This window comes from Brachyistius frenatus, unplaced genomic scaffold (genome assembly GCF_029030835.1).
Source record: "Brachyistius frenatus isolate BFR_SWC_R1_liver_20210118 unplaced genomic scaffold, ASM2903083v1 Contig_1, whole genome shotgun sequence".
NCBI lineage: Eukaryota > Metazoa > Chordata > Actinopteri > Embiotocidae > Brachyistius > Brachyistius frenatus.
The window spans coordinates 5,685,146-5,704,475 of NW_027210600.1; the positions used below are offsets into that span (position 1 = coordinate 5,685,146).

The 19,330-nt window shown below is 40.6% G+C and overlaps 1 protein-coding gene across 11 annotated transcripts in view; it reads right to left on the bottom strand.

Annotated features, from left to right (window-relative positions):
• Window positions 1-19,330, bottom strand: part of kirrel3b (kirre like nephrin family adhesion molecule 3b) — a 156,264-nt gene that overhangs the window by 18,742 nt on the left and 118,192 nt on the right. For all 11 annotated transcript variants that reach the window (XM_069714436.1, XM_069715253.1, XM_069715174.1 and 8 more), the window contains 3 exons: window positions 15,770-15,920; window positions 7,129-7,234; window positions 56-204 (listed from right to left, as the gene is read on the bottom strand). In XM_069714436.1, the coding sequence (XP_069570537.1) occupies window positions 56-204; window positions 7,129-7,234; window positions 15,770-15,920 (406 nt within the window). The remainder of the gene's footprint in view (window positions 1-55; window positions 205-7,128; window positions 7,235-15,769; window positions 15,921-19,330) is intronic.

The window sequence follows — 19,330 nt, forward strand, 5'->3', positions numbered from 1 at the left end:
ATCGCAGCGGTGGTGTTATAGAAAAGCATGCACGATTACTGTAGGAGCCACTCACAATAGACGTCAACGTTGCGGCTGATGTTGGTGCTGCCAAGAGGGTTGGTAACCTCGCAGGAAACAGGTTCCGTGAAGAAGGAGTGGTCCACGATGACCTCATACGTGTCCCCAGAGACTTCCTTAATTATACTTCCTCCTTTGGCCCACCTGGTGTGAGGATAAGATGAGGCGAGAGAAATAAAGGGAAAAAAAAAAGGGAAAAAAGGCATTAAAGACCATCTTTCACACCTCTTTGTGTCAATAGTGTTCTTTTGTGTGAATAAATCATCATTCTGGGGCAGGTTCGCCATGCTGGCTTCAGCATATTTTTGTGGCAGCCCTCCATGCTGTGACAAGCTCCCTGGCAACTCATGGCAAACAGCACGTTCCTCATTACGGCAGACAGAGAGTGCAGCACGGAGTGCCAGCTAAGAAAAACAAATCACAGAATGACAAATGGGTTGCTCCTCCACCTTTGAAGACATTGCTTGACACACACTGTATTAAACACAACAGCTGACATTAATAAATTGACATGGGATCACATGGAAAACATCTGCTTGTGTTTGTGAATGATAGCTTCTGTGACAGTGATGCAGACACTCCCCGTGCGTTTGGGGGAGACTTTTATGATGTCACTGGCAGCGGCGTCTCACTCTGCGTGGTGCGGATGGCTCTCTGCTGCTGCCACCGACAAGGCCCATTTATAAAAATGAAGCAAAAGTATCTGTGGATGTGCTGCGTCTCTTTGGGAAATTTAGATGGTGCTGTGGGACACACAATGCATCATGCACGCCCATATCCTGCACAATGTGGCTGCATGTTGATGTGGCAAATGAAAACAATGACAGCGGAGCCGGTGCCTGAAACCCGTTTTATATTCCTGCCAGTATACTGAGAAGAGTTTTCATGGGATAGGGAACTCATTTGTTTTCCATGACTAAGTTGGCCCCATGCTTGACTGAAATGCTATCATTTAAATGAGAACAGATTACCTCATTCAATCAGTAAGTGAAGTGAAGCAGAATTCTAATTGGGCTTCATGGGATTTTTTTCATGCTCGTTTATTTTGAGCAGTAGATGTTCTCAGAGCTGTGTTCTTGTGTGACAAGGATACAGCTGAGAGCTCTGCAACACCTGTGTTTCCAAAAATGTTGAAATTAGGGCAGACGGTTTTTTTTTAGCCCATCTGCCCTAATGTCTGATGGAGTAGTGGTAGTATAGCTTGTATGCTGGATAGCTTCGGGTGTGTGTGTGTGTGTGTGTGTGTGTGTGTGTGTGTGTGTGTGTGTGTGTGTGTGTGTGTGTGTGTGTGTGTGTGTGTGTGTGTGTGTGTGTGTGTGTGTGTGTGTGTGCGTGCGTGCGTGCGTGCGTGCGTGTGAGTGTTTGTCTAAGTCTAACTGTTTGAGAAGCAGAAAATCCTCAAAATATTATCAGAAGCAACACAAATTCATGTAGATGTTACACATTGAAAGATAAAAAAATAAAAAATAAAAATAAAAAAAAGTGAAAACCATTATGGTAATGATGATGATTGTTGATGTTTATAGCACTCTGTCCCTGAATATGAATATCAAAATGGATGTTTCAGCTACTGTTTATTTGACTGTGATGATGAAGATGATGGTGACGATGATGAATAAGTTATTAACTACATTTGCTGCGCTAATCATGATGAAGAAAATAATAATGATGATTAAGATGATGAGAATGACAACAAGGAAGACTACGATGATGAATGTGACAGGAACTAGACTGGTGATGAGTTTCAAAATAAGTGTCCGATTAGGAATTTTTCAACGAATTTGTTCTGTTGTGAAGTTATATTAAAAAAAAAAAAGAAGCAAAAAGTGCTACAGAAAAAGCAGAAATTTGAAATCCATTTCCAAGACAACTAGGTAAACTCCACCTGGTGATGAAGTCCATATGTTTGAAAGCTCCAGAACTATTAAATGGACCTAGTGAGCTGGTAGTGGTTGGGATAATCAACACCATTGTATTGATATATACAATGATATACAGGACTATGTCAGTGTTTCCACCTATATTTTAACAGCTCATACTGTAGGAGTCGTAATGGAGGAAGCACAGATGTTCGGGCAGCCGGCTGCTCCCGAGTGGAGGATGCTGCTGCCAGGTTCGGGAGCCCTTGACAGTGTTAGAGTGAGCAGAGACAGAACGCCGTCGTTGGCGGGGAGCATGGGGAGGCTCCGTCGGCGTGCTGGGCCTTGTCCAAGAATCATGTCTAAACATAGCTGGCCCTGGGTAACACAAACACCTGCATTCCCTTTGGGAGGTCAGAAGGGCCGGCGCAGGCTTACTCAATAGTGGACTCACTTTGCACTTGTGTTTCCTATTCAGGAATTTGATTCAGACAAAGGGTGTGAATCCTGTGTGCTCCAGTGTCTCTCTCTGTGGCTATGTGTGTGTTTATGGGTGTGTAAGCTAACACCATTATACAGATAAAAGGTCTGCCCTTAATGGAGGCAGAGGATGGAAATGACGTGGGAGAGGGGGGAGAGTTTTGTATTTGCTGAATGTGATTAAGGCAATAAAACAGTTACAATTAAATTAGGCAGGTATCTGTGCCATCAGCAGCGAGACTCACAGTAAATCAGGCCCTGCAGTTATTATCAGCATGGTTAAGCACAGCACAGCACGCCTCTATTCCACCTTCCATGCATATTGAAAGTGATGACTACTCTCAGCGGAGTATAAAATAAATATGCAGGTTCAGTAATGGCATGCAGTCATTTGGATGTGGACATAAATTACGGCGCTACTTTATGATCTCACAAGAAATTGAAGTAAATCGGCAGATTTCTACTTGTGTGGATCTATCTATCAGAATAAAAGAGGAGTGAGATATGGATGTCAAAAAATTCAAAAGCTGGGAATACTTTCCAGGGTCAGACCAAGCTATTAACAACTCTTGAGTGTTTAGTCACAACCTTTTAGGCTAATTTCCAACTTGCATAAACAGAGAACATTATTCTCCATGTTTCCAATTATTCTGTGGGTTACGAAACTAATTATGTTTTATGTTTTATACCTAGGCACTTAGTTTTTTATAAAGTAAGAACTTTGGGTCGAATATATGCGTGTATGGATGCAGCTAATTAAAGCATAAAGAAGATGACTAGGGAAATGAATGTCCAGAAAACAGACAGTGGCATGGAACAAGATGCATCAATTAGCTACCTCCAAGGTTTGCCAAGAAGAGAAGTATGGTGATTGTTGTGTCAATCAAAAGCAAGCAACCCAAGAGCAGCAACAGAGAATATCAATGTGGGGAGGACTGGGATGTTATTTTCTGCAGTGCCATGCAAAGGAAGCGGCTTTGTTGTCGCTCTGCGCATGGATGTATGTGCAGATGAGGGACCTGATTTGCTTTGTTTGTTATTCTTTGTCTTGTCTCTGGTGGCTTCTTGTTTGGATCTGAGAAAACCCTCTGTGTCTTCATCAGATGGTGGTTGAGTGATTGTGATGTTTGCCAGTTATTGCTCCGACCATTATAAACAGTAATGAAGATGTTCCAATCCCCTCGTCTTTCCTCCCCAGAGTGTGTTGATTCCCTGAGTGCTGAATGAAACATGTGCCGATTACTCTTTCTTCATTCAGAGTCTTTCATCTTCACTTCCACCACTCTCACTACCACACTAAGTCCCCCTGTTCCCTCTTCACTCTCCCCTTGAGCTGTGATCTGGCAAAAAAACAGGTATTAAAAATATCTGATTTCCATTTTCGTGTTTTAACTCAGATTTATTGAACCAGCGTGACGCGCAGCAGGGACTATGGGCAGCAGCAGGCACCATCCCTTTGAATAGTGCCCCCACTATCTTGGGTCGGTGTCTCAAGTGTCCATTGAATTGGAGGATGGCAAAGTGGCGCAGTGCACATTGGGAATGGATGGCTCTCTCGGGAATGGAAAAGAGGCCATCCGTCTAAGAACTACTCTGTCCTTGTGCTGTATCTGATCTGGGGTAGACAGAGTGTATTAGCACTGAATAATGGCCCCACACTGCTTGACCAGCTTCCTGCTCTCCTCTGTGATATTGCTCTCTGGAGGGGGAATTTGTGGGGGCCTCTCCCTTGTCGAAGCTTCTCAGGCAAGCATTATGAGGCCCAAAACCCCCCATCTACCATTCCCTGATCGCCAGTGGTGCATGGGAGTCCTGAAGTGCTTGTATAAATTGCAGATAAATCTAAATGGGAGACATTCAAACTGTAGAGCTGGTGAACAGTACAACACTGACGTATCAAAAGTTATGAGTCTGGGTGTATTTTTTTTAATCCTACAGTGTCAGACAGCAGAGAGATTGCAACAGAAAGGGGAAAGAAAGGAAGAAATAAATAAGAGAGAGGGAAAGTGGTGGTTTTAGTCTGTTTTAGCTACAACCTACAACCATTTTTCATTTTATAGTTTGTCAAGCTAAAAGAAAAAGTCATCTCAACTGCCATTGAATTTTAGCTTTTGATGCCCTGGGGAGAAGTCTGATTCCAGCATTGATCCAGTCTCATAACAATAGAGGTGAAATCCCTTTGCAGGTGAAATAGACGTTCTGTCTCTGCTGTGCGCCGACACAATCAAATACAAACCCTGTTTTTCCCACAATACCGCTGCCCCCCCCCCTTCCCTTTTCAAAAGGGCAGGACCCATCAAAAAGGCAACATCTCTGTTTTGCCACCTGTGAGTGTGTCGTACATCCATTTCATTTCCCACTGCCATTACAAGATTCAGAGCCAGCCAATTCCCCTTGCTATCGATTTCACTCCATTTATTTTTTTTTACTGGGTTTTAAAAACCTCCCACACAGAAAACCGTCTCTTGACTTCGGTATTTCACTTCTGAAGGGTCCACGCAAGATTTTATGAGAATAACTCGTGTCCATTTTCTTGTTTCATCATAATTACAGAGGTCAGACAGATCAAATAAATAATTTATTCTAACAACTGAGAACATGCCAGTAAGGTTTAACAAACAAACAAAAAGGGCACATTCTGAAGAATGCCTTATTTGATTGTCTTTTCAATTTTCTGTTTTTGATCTAACTTGGTATGTGGCAGGTTATGCGCCATCTCCAACAGTATTTTCAGAGGGGTTGAAAAGTTGTTTGGCTGTCAACATCTGTTTTGGATAACAATAGAAACAGGAAATTATACTGATTTGTATATTTTATTAAACAATACTAAACAATTTATATGAGTACACGGACAGTTTCTGTTAACTCTGTGGACGATTCTGCAGTAGACAATTCATTCAACATTAAATATACTCTGTTATGTGCAGAGATAATAAAATAATTAAATCGTAAACCCCGCCATATATTGCAATATTTATTGTACAAATTGTAACCCCTGTATCATAATATGGATTAGGGTTGGGTCACGACTTAAATTTTTTTCGAATAGTCATGAAAAAACAAAACCCGTTTTAGTTCCCTTGTTTTAACCTAAGCCTTGTAGTAATGCGTGTGTGGTAGAAGGTGGCGGTAATGCTCCTAAAAGCATTTTGCCAACAGCCATTTAACTACAAGAAGAGAAGGAAACATTTTTAGGACCGGATCAGGTAAAAAAAACAAAAACACAAGTGAGATGTTTAGGGAGCATTAACTATAAATACTGGTATTGAATTTGTTTAACAGTACCCAGCCCTGAGCACATTGCCAGATTACTGCCAATACACAGCTGTAACAAATACCCAAATACACACATGAAGAATCCACGCAGTACAGAGCTGTCTAAACATGCCTAGTTGCAGTAGCAGAGAAGGTGTCCTTCAGAAAAAGTCCCTTGACATTTTATTTTATTTTTTGTAGTTGGAACTTGAAGTTAAAACAAACAAAAGTGTTTTTTGACAACAACCTTCACATAACAGCAAAGCTGAAAGCATGTTCTGAGAAATGTTACACGTTTTGAACATTAAATACAAAATAGATTGGGTCCAGTTCCTGTCAAGAGTAATCTTTAGGCCACTGAATTGGTTGTCAGTGACGGTCAGGTCTGTGCCTTTGCTGCACTGAGTCTCTGAAGAAACTTTGCATTCTGCTGATTTCCCAAACTTATAATTTATCCAATCTGTAGGCTTTGTCCCTTTAAAAAAAATGCAATAAAGTTTCCAAACACAAAAGTATGTTTGTGTCCCTTACTGCTCATAGGCATTCCTCAATTCACTTCATAGAAGGTAAGTGCAATTTAATTTTTTTTTATCAGACTAAAGTTTGCCTCACGCTCTGGAGTTTGTCTTTTTCCTCTTTTGTTAATTCTGATTTGTTAACTTTGCCCTCAATTTGATTCTTTATGTGTATATTTTAACTTTCCTTGGAGTGAGTCTCTTTGTGTGCCCTCTTCTTGCTTGCCATAATACAAAAAAAAACACTCTTTATGAAGGTAAAAGTACTGTGTCCTTCCAAAGAAGCATTCATTCTCATGTAAAATCTTTGGAATATGTGAGTCATTTAAAAACAGCACCTTGAAATGAAAAATATAACAATTGCATGAACCTAAATTCAACCAGAACCACACCACAAACACGAGTACATCTCAAGAGGGGGAACCGATCTTTTAACTCAATCTCAGAAAAAGCAGTAATCTTGACAGCTTTATCACGTCATACACATTGTACTTCCAGCTTTCTTCCACCACACGGTGATGGAAATTTAAGTTCAAGGGAGTTGATATGACCACAAAGCGAATAGCTATGCGACAAATCCCCGTATTGCTTTGCTGCAGCCCAGTGGAACATGACAAGGTTTCCCAAATGATTTTTCCGAGGTGTATTTTCATTACATTTTTAAGCATGATGGTGTTTAATTTTTTTTTTCATCTCTTTGTTTCAAAGCATGGGCAGATATAATGATGCCATGGCATCATAAGAAGGTGTCTGACAATGATTAATGCTATCAATAATGAAGTGTTAAACTTGACTCAATGTGAAAATGTATTATCCACCGGCAACATCAATCATAAAAGACCTCATTCTGGCTTAATTGTAGCACTTTTTCTTTCTCCTGTACATCACATAATCCTTCAGAGTTTTTGCATTCGTGCTTTGTGTGTGTACTGGAGGAGCACTTGGTTTTATGAGCTCACCTGTAGAGTGTGACGGGAGGGTTGGCCTTTGCAGAGCAGTGGAATTTCACAAGGTTGCCTTCCAGAACGGGCTGCGGCTCCACGGAGAGATTGACAAGTGGGAGATCTATAAAAACATAGAGACACAAAGACAACCAATTACAGAACTGGCAGCCTCCTCAAACATGCTGTAGTGAACCATAAGCCTGAAACAAATACTCTGTTGTTGACATTATCTGTGCCTGAAAAAGGCACAGAAAGAAAAAAAGAGGAAATATATTAAAAACAATTTGCAGAGAAGACAAAACAAGCATCTTATAAATAGTATGCAAAACATGCCAGCACAAACAACAACAACAACAACAACAAAAAGCCACATATGCAAAATAAATTCTCAGTTTTATTCAGAAGACCTACATTTGACAAATGTGTTTTGTTTTGTGACCCAAAACTGAAAACTGTCCTGTAGGTAAATATGCTCCACTTAAAACCACTCGCCGAGAGTCCTTTTATTCTCATTATCTTACAATACATTGCAGCAGTGCTAAGAACAGTTGTAACAACTTATCACAGCTTGTGGTGGCAGTTTTTTCCCCAAATAACGGGCATTTATTATTGAATAATTCAATGCTCTATTTTAATATTCCTGCCACCCACCGGGGGTCTAGGCCCAGTTGCTGAATAAGTCTGTGGTGTATTTCACAGGTGTGGGAGATAACATGCTATTTTTATTCTCATACATTCATTAGCGACATTATAAAGAGCAAATCAAAGGAAAACTTGACTTGTTAATGAGTTTCGGTAAATGGCAATTTGCAAACAGTGAATAGTCCATAGTGCAATTCACTGCAATTAGAACAATGAACCACCTTAGTGATACAGTGCAATTAAAACAGTTCTTACAATTACAAATGTTCAGATTATGTAAATTTAATAAACAACTTAATTTATCCTAATTAACAAAGGTGGGATTCTTTTTGAAGATACGTGTTCATTTCCATATCAATGCTGTCCCATGTGGAACAAACAGCTATTTACCCCACACACTCGGAGAGTGAATTTCAAGTAGGTGAAGCTCTTTGTCAGGATTTTCAAAAGATGCTGAGTGTGTTTTGTTCAGAGATTCAAAATGCAGCAATGGAAAATGATAAAACTGACCTACAGATGACAAGTAATCGTTAAAGTGGGATAAAGTGTTTTGTCTTAGAACAATTCACGAGGTAGTTGTCAAGAAAACCGAACGTTGTCGAACACATTGTGTTACATGGCAACACATTTTTCTTTTCTACCAGTGGAGTACTTTTGAGGCATCGCCGATACAAGGGGAAAGAGCTGGTTCTGAGTTTGAAGCCGGTGTAGCCATCTGTTTCAAAGGTATATTCACTGTGTTCAGTAACACTAATGTACTAAGCAGGATCTGTGTTTGGATATGGATGAAGAGCTGTGTGGTGGGCACCGAGATCCACATGGAATTAAAGAAGCACACAAACACCATTGTAATCAAGCCAAATAACTCTGTGTGTAGCTATGGAGAGTGGGTCTGCGTGTGTGTGTGTGTGTGTGTGTGTGTGTGTGTGTGTGTGTGTGTGTGTGTGTGTGTGTGTGTGTGTGTGTGTGTGTGTGTGTGTGTGTGTGTGTGTGTGTGTGTGTGTGTGTGTGTGTGTGTGTGTGTGTGTGTGTGTGTGTGTGTGGAGGGGGGCATGAAGTGTAGGAAAACTGCTTTTTACCCCGTGGCTGTGCAGATGCTCTAGGTTGGCTCAGCTGCCACAAAGCTCCAGAGAGGGGGGTGGTCCAGGTGCCATATTCCTCTCTACTCACACACCATATCCCCCATCAGCAGACTTCCCTCCAGGACAGTTGCTTCCCCCCTTACTGCACCCCCTCAACCACTCTACAGTACCACCTTCAAATCCATGGGCTCCACCTGTGCCAGTTGTCCCCAGGCCAGTAAAGAAAACAACAACAGGGTGGATCCGGGAACAAAACTGAAGGCCACAGTCAACCAGCACATCTCCCCAGGTACTCAGCAGCCAACTGTGTGTGTCTGTGTGTTTATATGTGTGGGCACATGTTTAGAAAGGTTTTGTGTGCATATTAAAGGACACGCAAATGTGCATCACAATAAAACAGAGAACTTATCCATGCCTTAAACGACAGTGCTAGCTGCCCAGTAGGCATGTTTTTAGCATTCTGAGCGGTTAATTGCGTGGACAAAAAAAAGTAAGCGGAGGGAAGCTCAGGGGCAAAATGACAGATGTGGCAGTGGTGGAGGTGGCAATAAAATTCCGCAAGACTCTGCAACAGTAAAGCGAGAGGGAGACATAAAAAGAAATCGAGGGAGCTCCGAAGGTGGTGTGTCTGTTAATAGACAGTGTGATGTCGAAGCTCATTCACACGCCATTTTTCCTTAAAACTGTTCCTATACTGTATTTTTTTAATCATGCCAACTTTTTTTTTTGCTGCCAAGACACTCCTAAGGACACAAATGCTCATTACTGTCAGTCCGGCTACAAATGAATGTTCATTTCAAATGATTGAACTGACTCTCCCTTAAAAAAAAAAAAAAAAAAAAAAAAAAGGCCCCCAGTCCCTCTCAGCAGGAGGTAATGTCATGATGAGTTTACATCCGTAAGTCAGATGAGCAATTTGTCGGATAGTTCCATCTCCCCGAGCCCCAAGTGCAGACAGCCATGGGAGCAACAGCTGTCAAAAGTCTGTCAGCTACGGCCCTGGGTGAGAATCAGAAGCTGTAACTTCTTAAACCTTTGACCCTTCAGATATGACACACTTCTTTTTGATAAAGGAGTCCATTCGCTACTTTGATGTATAAATGCCTGAGTTGCCGAGCGAGCGCATTTGAGGCATCCTGCGACGGTACATCAATATGCAAGACTGTTAATTCCTCACATTCATCAAGAGAGTAGTAGCGAGGGCGTGAAAGAGTGGGAGGGGGGAGGGACAACTGGATGGAGGAAAAAAGGGGGATAGTAGGACTGATCGGAGCTTCAGTGGAAACAACAGGATGAATTGGGGAGGGTGGTGTTATAGTTGGCTGACAGCTTTTGATCGGTTAGTTCAAAGTGGAGACCAGATGGTGTTTTTGGAACAATCTTCCAACTTCTCTGTTTCCTGGAGATAGTGCCAGCATAAATTGTCTTTTTCTCCTTTCTTAAAGCTCAATTTCCAATCTCTCTGGGTCACTGTAGACAGCTGTTCTCCAGCAGGACCGGCCTCAAACTCCAGGAGTGTCGGATGCCTCTGAAAGATGGGGAAGCTGTTTGTAGGCCACCCGCTCGTGGCTTGTAGCCTTAGCAATATGGGCACACTGTCATATGGCTGGCTGAGTGAAAATACTTCAGGGGAGAACAGACTGATGGACAACCTGAGGTTTAAACATATTGATCATGAGCTATTCACCCGACTAAATTCAGTCAGTTTAATGAAGGCAGATGTTCCGCTATTAAACTTAAAAAAGCTGCATTCCTTAAAGCACATCTGTAAGTGTCTAGATACGTTCATGAACATTAAAGTTTTGTTACTGATCCATTAACAGGATATTAGCGTAAGTTAGTTTAGAGGATCAGCAGGATTTTCAGAGGAATGGAAATGTGAAGCTTTGAAATAAATGTCTACATATAAGATACCGAGATGATTCTGTGTGCCTGCATCATTAGGACTTCATGTAATGCAGAGAATAGTCACAGCCCTTCTTTGTCCCCTTTACTCTTTCCCTCTCACTTTCAAATTCAGTCTCAGATGAATTTGCCATTATCTGCCTGATTAAGCAAGGGGAGCATGTCGCTGAGAAAGCTACCAAAAACAAATCCTCCCCAATTGCACATCTGCATGTTCTTTATTAATTAGTCTCAACAAATGACATTCGTTTTCCCTCCACATGGCTCAGCTTGTTTGCAATGCAAACACACGGAGAACCTTGGCTTTGCTCGTCCCTGGTGCAATAATTCCCGAGTACGTGTTTCAAAGCCTGTTTCTATGTGGGGCAATGCTCTGCAGATATGCAACTGGACTAGAAAATATTTGAGGAATATTTTAAATCGTGTGATGATTGGGAATTAGCGAGACATGAAACTGTGGCATCTGAATCATATTTCGCTGCAGTAGTGCACCGAGGTCGGTGGGGCGTAATGCAGGTTAAGTCATGCCGTTGGAGAAATCGGCGTCGGGGGGTAGCCACCCCTCTGCTATCAAATAATTACAGTCAGCTAATGGACTGGTGTGGACAACTGAAGTCAGCAGTCTATCCAGGGTTCTGAATCACCCCGGTCGGCTCTAAATCCCTCTCTTTTTGGCAACATCACCAGTGCATACTGTATTTAGATGCTAATTTGTCTAAACCTAGGTCAGATAACTCGGTATGAACTAGAGTGGGAACGAAAATGCTGAGGTGGATGTAAACCGTGAGCATTGAAGTGATGATAAAAGAAAATACTGTTGTTAAATGCACTGGGTTTTAGACCGGTTTAAGCTGTAGAGCAATGTGCCACGTTGTGTTTAGATTACTCTCATTTGGATTGCTATGAGGACGAAGCTGAGTAAAAAAGGGCACCAAAGCAAAGAGGTGAGCAGAATACGAAGTGTTGGGAAGGGCAGACGGAACGAGAAGATTTTAATTACTTTTGCTGCCATTAATATTATCTCACCATTGCGGTCAATTAGATAACTGTGGACAGATAATAAACGAGACTTTGAATTAATTAATTCATTTGGGATTTATTCACAAGGAGACATGCAGCCGACACCAGCATCTATTCTGAGAGTGTAAATGCTCAGAGGACATTATCCACATTTTCAGGCAATACACTACCATTTGGGGAACTTTGCTTATTTGCTGTCTTACTGAGAGTGAGATGAGAACATCAATATCAATTTCACATCTCTGTGTGTTATGTATAGAGCTACCACACAGAGTGTCAGAGAAATATTTGCGAGACATTAACCCTGTGTCTGATAGCTGTCAACTCATAATTTCCCACTTCTCATTAGAGCGAAGTGTGGAGGTCAAAGCTTGTATGACGGCATGCTTCGGAATCATTTTCTCAGAGGAAATTGAACCCTCGCCACCTTTGGCTTCATATAACTGACGGAAAATAGGAGAAACGTTTTACCCATAAATCAAAGTGACTTTCAGGCCAGCGAAATTCTATTAAAACACAAGCAGAAGTTTGGGAGGACAGAAGTGGTTGTGCAGTCAAGCCTTAGTGACTTGCTGTATCTGGCCCTCACCAGGGTCCCACTTAGACTAATAGCAGCTGTTCACCAGAGACTGACATTAATCCTTCCATCTTTGTTATGGGACTGAGGCAGTGCAGAATCACTTACAGTATAAAACACATGAGAGCACAATGACAGGGAATATACTACAATAATCACAACTGTCAAGTAATTATGACTTTTTTATGATTTGATTTTGATACTTATCATTGAAACTGCATCTTCCAATCCTTATGTTACCAAAACATTTGCAGCACCAGTGATGAAGTCACATGACAATTGGTGTGTTTTTAATTTTAAAAAAATTGAAAATGTTGCACAGGAGGCAGCAATTCATACAGTATGTGCACAGCAACAAAACATGTTATCACTATTGCATCTTTACACCTGCTTTGACAAAACAGTTTTCTTATTGACATGAATGATGACCAAACTGCCTTATTATTAACAGTTCAAAGCTTGAGATGAGGCCTGCTTTATGAGAACATTTACATTTTGATACATTGTGACTGATGAATACATTGTCATGATTAAGCCTCTGTTTACCACTAAATATGATGGAAGCCAGAGGAAAACTCAGCATCATTTGATGGTAACCTTTAAGAGGACCACTTTATGTTGAACATATTTTACATCTGTGCTTGCCTGGTTCTAGATGCATTTAACTCTGGTAACAACTTTGAACCTGAACCTGGTTCTTGTTGTAAAATAGAGAGAACATCCAACCAAGCGCAATTGTGAATAGGTCATTGTGAAGTGTTACGTTTAGTTCACAAGCTGTCAAGAAGCTCTGAAGGAACTGTTGTCTTGATAGTTAGGGTGATGGCTTTCAGCTTCTCTGAAAAACATTGACTAAAAGAGTATCACACTGAAGAAAGAGATTGAGTTTCTATTTCTCTTGCTCCCAAGAAATAACAATGTTCTCATGTCTGGTCATTTTCCATTGCCTGACGTGTTATGTTCGGATTCATCTTTGTTTATTTCAGTCTTACTAAACATCCCTTTCTGATCAGTGAACAGAAATAACATTATCACAAATTCACTGTTGTTAAATTATATTTTGTTGAGCATCAGACAATGCAATAGATTTTTTTTTTTGTGTCTTGGACAATGCCATTGATTATTTTTTGTTAACAGGAATAATACAAAATAAAAAAAAAACATTTAAAAAAAAAAAGAATGTGCTTGCAACTACAAAAGATCCTTATATCCATTTTTTGGCTGTTGACTGGACTTATCAGGGCAAGGATATGTTTGATTGAAGGAAGATTTGAAGCACTGTGGTGTGTTATCAACTTATGTGTGTGCCTGGTTGCTTCTCTCATCTGTGTCCTGTATGTTGTGTGATGTCCAGTGTCGACATTTCTACAAACCAAAATCCATTTTAAGATGTCTAAATCTGTCAAAGGAACCAATATCTTGCCTTAATGTGGAGAACATAACTGGTCATTTCTCTGCAACGCTCGGTGTAATTCCATTGTGCACCACACATTGCATAATACACTAAAGTGGGCATCGACAACTCATAAAGGAATTATGCAATTATATAATCCAGTCACAGGTCTTTGGTTCAGGTGTTTAAAAGTTACTGGTAAAAAAATATCCTTGAACTTTAACAAGGTAATTGCCACAGTAAGGTGTATTAGTGTGGATACTGTTAACTACTGGCATTGTTACAATCTCCTGGTAATTAACTTGGAAATAATTGATTTATCTAGATAATCTGATTTGGCCTTCAGGTTCTTTAAAGACTATACTAACTCATTTTGACTATGCTGCCACCTCTGCATGACAACCATGCAACACAATGTGCGTTCACATTTGATTTCCACATATCCAACCTCATTATACGCCATTCTCATATTATTATGAAAGTGTAATTTCATCACTCCATCAACAGAGCAAAAATTGACATATGTGTATATAATAACACACATGTTTGCACATATAAGACACTATTTACTGTATAAAATCCTGCTGGAATCTATTTACATCTTCACAGCAAAATACATAGGTACATGCCCCAACAGCAGACATGAGGTTTACAGAACTGTCAAGTGTTCACAGCACAGCGTGGATCTGTACCGGAGCTTGTATTTTCGTACTTGTGTTTCAGATGCTGTTGAAAAGCCAAGAACCTTGTAATCAAATTAGGCTGCATTGAAATTAAGCAAATTGATACCCAACATGAATGAATCAAAGTTCAGTTGCAGCACGTTTCATTTCAGAGGCAACTTAATTTGGAAGTGAATCTCAGCACAAACTCCCGAGGCTCTGCTGAACTGTGCTGAACACTACCTGTCAAATCTTAGGAGAGGGGCGAGGGAGTGGGAAGGAGGGAGACGAGAGGCTAAGCCTTGTGGGAGACAATTTGATTCTTGACAATTAGTCTCTGCTGTCGCTCAGTTTGATCTCACGCTGTGAAAAATGTTTTCAGGAGCTTTAATTGTGTAAAGAGCACATTTTGGAATGCTAATTAGAAATCTGCTCCACTCATTTTTCAGGGTTAAATCATACATTCAGAAGCGAAGATGATGCTATGATGGTGAGCATTTATCACAGACACATCATTATACATGGTGATGAATCAGTTTACATGTGGGCAGACTTCCCTCTCTGACTGCATGACATAAAAATGAAGAGGACAAACTGCAAAGGTTGCAAACACTAACAGCTGTTAATCATTTTTTACTTCCGCGGCCGAGTTGGCCCGATCGTGCCGTGCCTGCTCTCGCCATGGTCGCCTCTTGTGGTGTACATAATGAAAAGAATGGAGCCGTCAGTCATAATGGCTCTCTAAATAGCGTTTTCTGCTTTATTAGTCATACTTAATGGTGTTGAAGGGGTTGTGAGTGATGCAAAATCCTTTTGTTCAAAGCCCTTCTCTTACTGTGAACGGTTCTTGATCGAAAAAAGATTCCCTGACAATCGAGGCTGAATGTGTTTTACACGCTGGGCTTACTTTGCCTATTTCAGAGGGGAATTGTGGATGTTCTCATCAAAAAGATTGATGGCATGAGCGGGGAAATAAAAGAGGTGGAGACAGTTTGCATAGTGCCACAGCAGGCAGGTAGCTGGACCAAAAAAAGGCAGCTCCATTCATTTTTAGATGGACAGCTTCTTTGATATTTTATCATAGCGAACAAAAAACAGTGATGCATCACCAATCCATCCACCTACATGGTATGGAAGCCAAACGGAAACCAATTATAAATATCCTTCAAAGCTTAAAATGAATCCTAGATGTTTACAAAGTGTTAGTCGTGTCTGCCTTTCTGACAGTGTCGTGCCTATGCATGTGTTAAATATTCAGGAATGCCCACCGTAAGTACACTTTTTCCTTGACAAAGGTGCTTCAAAAGACAACGCAAACAAAATACTAGGGGGAAACATTGGCAGCATTAGAAAGAGAAAGAAGTGGGATGCTTACGTTGAATATCAATTGTGACACTGGTCTCCTTGCCATTGGGGACGGCCTTGTTGGAGGCCTTACAGATGATCTGCTGACCCGTCTCGATGTTGGAAGGCGATAGGTAGAGCGTGCTCACAGTGCTTTCTCTCCTGCCATCCCGGAGCAAGGTCTGCAAAGAGTGAAAAAATACTGATTAAAGTAAAGGCAAGTTGGATGGGTGAATGTTGTAGGCCTCTAAATCTATACTAAGCATGGTTTGTTGGTCTGATGGTTTGCCATGCATGAACCTTTGATTTTCATTTTCATAATCAATAAACTGATCTTGAACTATTTTGATTTTGGGCAATAAACTCCAAATGCTGTAAATCTTAGAAATACTGCATTGTCTTTTTAATACTGCTGATTCAAGTTGGGATGATAAACTGTTTAAATGACAAATAAGCGGAGGAGAAAGGTGGAACAAACACTTCACCAGATAGGCTTTGATGGACATGGTGTAAAATAGTAAAAAAAAAAAAAAAAAAAAAAAAAAAAAAAAGGCAGAAAATTCTTGACTACTCCCTCGGGGAACCAAAGGCAAACCCTCAGAACACACTAGCCTGTAGTTTTACTGCAAAGCAGATTGATAAAAAAAAAAAAAAAAAAAAAAAAAAAGTAGAAATATGTTTTCTGAGCTTCCTTTTGTGTGTCTGGAGAGCTGCGCTCTAGTGCATGGCTTGTCATACTCCACAAAGGAAATCAATCTTCTTTTCAGCGCTCATCCTCTGAGCCCTACATTGTGGAAGCCATCTGGAATCGGTTGGTAGCGCTCAGTAGCTCTCACTCTCCCTCAAACGCTCAGGGGAGGGCTCTGGGAGTCTATGTTAACCAGTGCGGGACAGAACAAAGTCACTGACTAGAACAAATTGCGTGGGCAACGGGGCACAGTGTGGTCAACCACAAAGTCAAGATGCATTTCCTTGCCATCTCTTTAAAGCAGGCTCACTGTTGCTCTGCGTTTTCAAGAAAAAAAGAAAGAAAAAAAAATAGCACAAGTATATCAAATATTTTCCTAAAATAGAACCAGAACTACTATGACCAGTAGGCGCTCACAGGGGACTTGCTTTACCGCACCACTACCTTTGGATAAGCCTCATACACATATAGATTGCTTCATGGATAGTTTCTGGGCTGGGATTCTTAAAACAGACCAGACAAAAGTTCACATGCGATGACTTAAACTTAGCCAGGCACATGACTCTTTATCAAACTGTTCTAACAAAGCTCAAGAAAGCTAAGCAGCATTTTCAAGCACCATTAGTACCACTTATTGATCATTAGCTGAGCCAAACTGTGGCTCAGGTACAAACCAGTAGTAATTATCAACTCATGTCTCAGCAGTAATGCAAGGGTTTCAATGGAATGAAAGTGTAATCTAAGTATGTGCTGCCTTTTTTGCTTAAGCATACCATATAATGAGTAATATAATTAAAATTTCATTGAACTCGTTAAATCAAATGGCAAGTCAAGAAATCTTTTGATCTCCCCACTTTGTAGTTTAAGTAAGGTGAGCGGTACCTCTTGAGTTGCACAGAGAACATGTAATCTTCAGGCAAAAAATAAACTTGGTTCGCGCATTAATGAGCAGTTTGTTGTAAAAGAGTATTACAGATTCCGTGCATGCTTTGGGGGTGCCCATTTGTATGTGAGGAACCATGTGATGAAATTTATAGTTGTGCGTGAGTCACTTTTAAAGCAGAATGCATTAGCTGTCAGACGCAGGATATGTCAATGTAATATCCTTTCTGACACAATCAGGATTGTTTCCCTCGTCGCTCTGGACCTGTCTGAAGTCATTAATCTTAGAAAGGGGGTTAGCTGGCTTCTGCATTGAATTCAACACCATGCCACATTACAAATTGCTAAATTTTTACATTCACTGCCTGAAGCCTATGCGAAGAATACTTTTGCCACGGTAAGAAAGGAATGATGAAAGTATCAAGATTGAGCTGGGAAGAGCTACTTTGTTCAGGTATTTAAAGATGCTTTGGGTAGTTTCTGACCTCCAGAGGGTGAACGAAACAAAGAAAAGAGCCATCATTTAGATTATCAAGTTCATTAATGTCTTAGCAAACATTAGCATCCCACTGGAGGTCTCTTTTAGGCAACCTGTTGAAATCAAGTCCAATATTTCCAAGTACTTCAGTTTGCTTTGGGCTGGGTTTAAGTACGGGTTCAATGTGTTGTCATTGAGGCTTTAATAAGGCGATAAACAGTAAAACAGCAACACAGTTACACAAGCCCTAACATAACATTACCTAAATTAAAGCTGCAAGTGCTTATCCAAGCTGTAAGCTAACAGGAAGGTGACCTGTCAATCGAAAAAACCATTCTGCAACTGGATGTCAGGGAACTGCAGGGTGTCTGATAAGAACTTGAGCATCAATATTGAATTCATATCCAGCATGATTCACTCAAAACAAGTACAACTAACAGACAACTGCGGTGGGGCATGTTTAAAAGCATAACAACACATAAAGCACATACAAATGTCCCCTTTATTCAGTTCTACAGGCCTGAGTATCATTCCCCTGATGCTTTATGTACACATAACAAAGAGAAAAATCAAGTTAACAGAATGTTTTTGTGCAAAGCCAGAGGGGCTAGTCAACATACGCAACAGCATAAATCCACTCATTCAATCATAGGCAAACTACTAAAAGCTCAACAGCCTATATCTCTGCACCGAATTAACACCCAACAAATGTTGTACAACCATGGCGCTAATATAACTAAAATATGAAACTTTTACTTTGACCTTTTATGCCTGGATAGATTATGTGTCAGCCACCTTATTCAGGAAATGAGGTACACCATTACTTGTACTCCACAAAAGCTGGCCAAGAACAAATTATCATGCATTCATGTTAAAATGGTGATTTACATACATTTGGGACCATACACAAAGAACTCTCAGCAGCCAATTGGAACCAGCAAAGAGACAGTCCATACTGGTTTAACAAGCTCTAATAGAGATTCAGGGTGATAATTGGTCAGTCTCAAAGTGGCTGCATGTAAACTGAGGGAGAGAAAGGAAGGTGTGACCGAGAGAATATGAAAGGGCTTTTCCGCAGCTAGTGGCTTCAAAAACCCGATCCATCTGGATAACTAGCAATTAAAAAAATGTCTGAAACAAATGGATTATCCACTAAATAAGATTTGACATGCTGCCAGCCATGCTCATTCGCTGTCAGTCCTGAACACTGCACTGTGTTTACTCTGGACCTCTATTCTATCTGAACGTTAATAGTGCTGCTAATCCATTCATAGTTTAAGTATGGAGACATAGACAGTTCAGATGTGTTTGAGATATTACATTTGCACATAATAAAGTTTATTGTTTTTATAAATATGATGTCAAGTTTTGCCTCCTTAAAAATCCAGATAAAGTCCTATTTATTTTTTAAGACATACTTATTACCACCTTTGTTCAGAATATCAACCTGAAACATCATCTACAACATCAACATCAAGTCAGAAACTAAGATGACCCACTTAGACCAGGCTGGCATGTGGAACGGCTTCCAGTGATGCCAATGA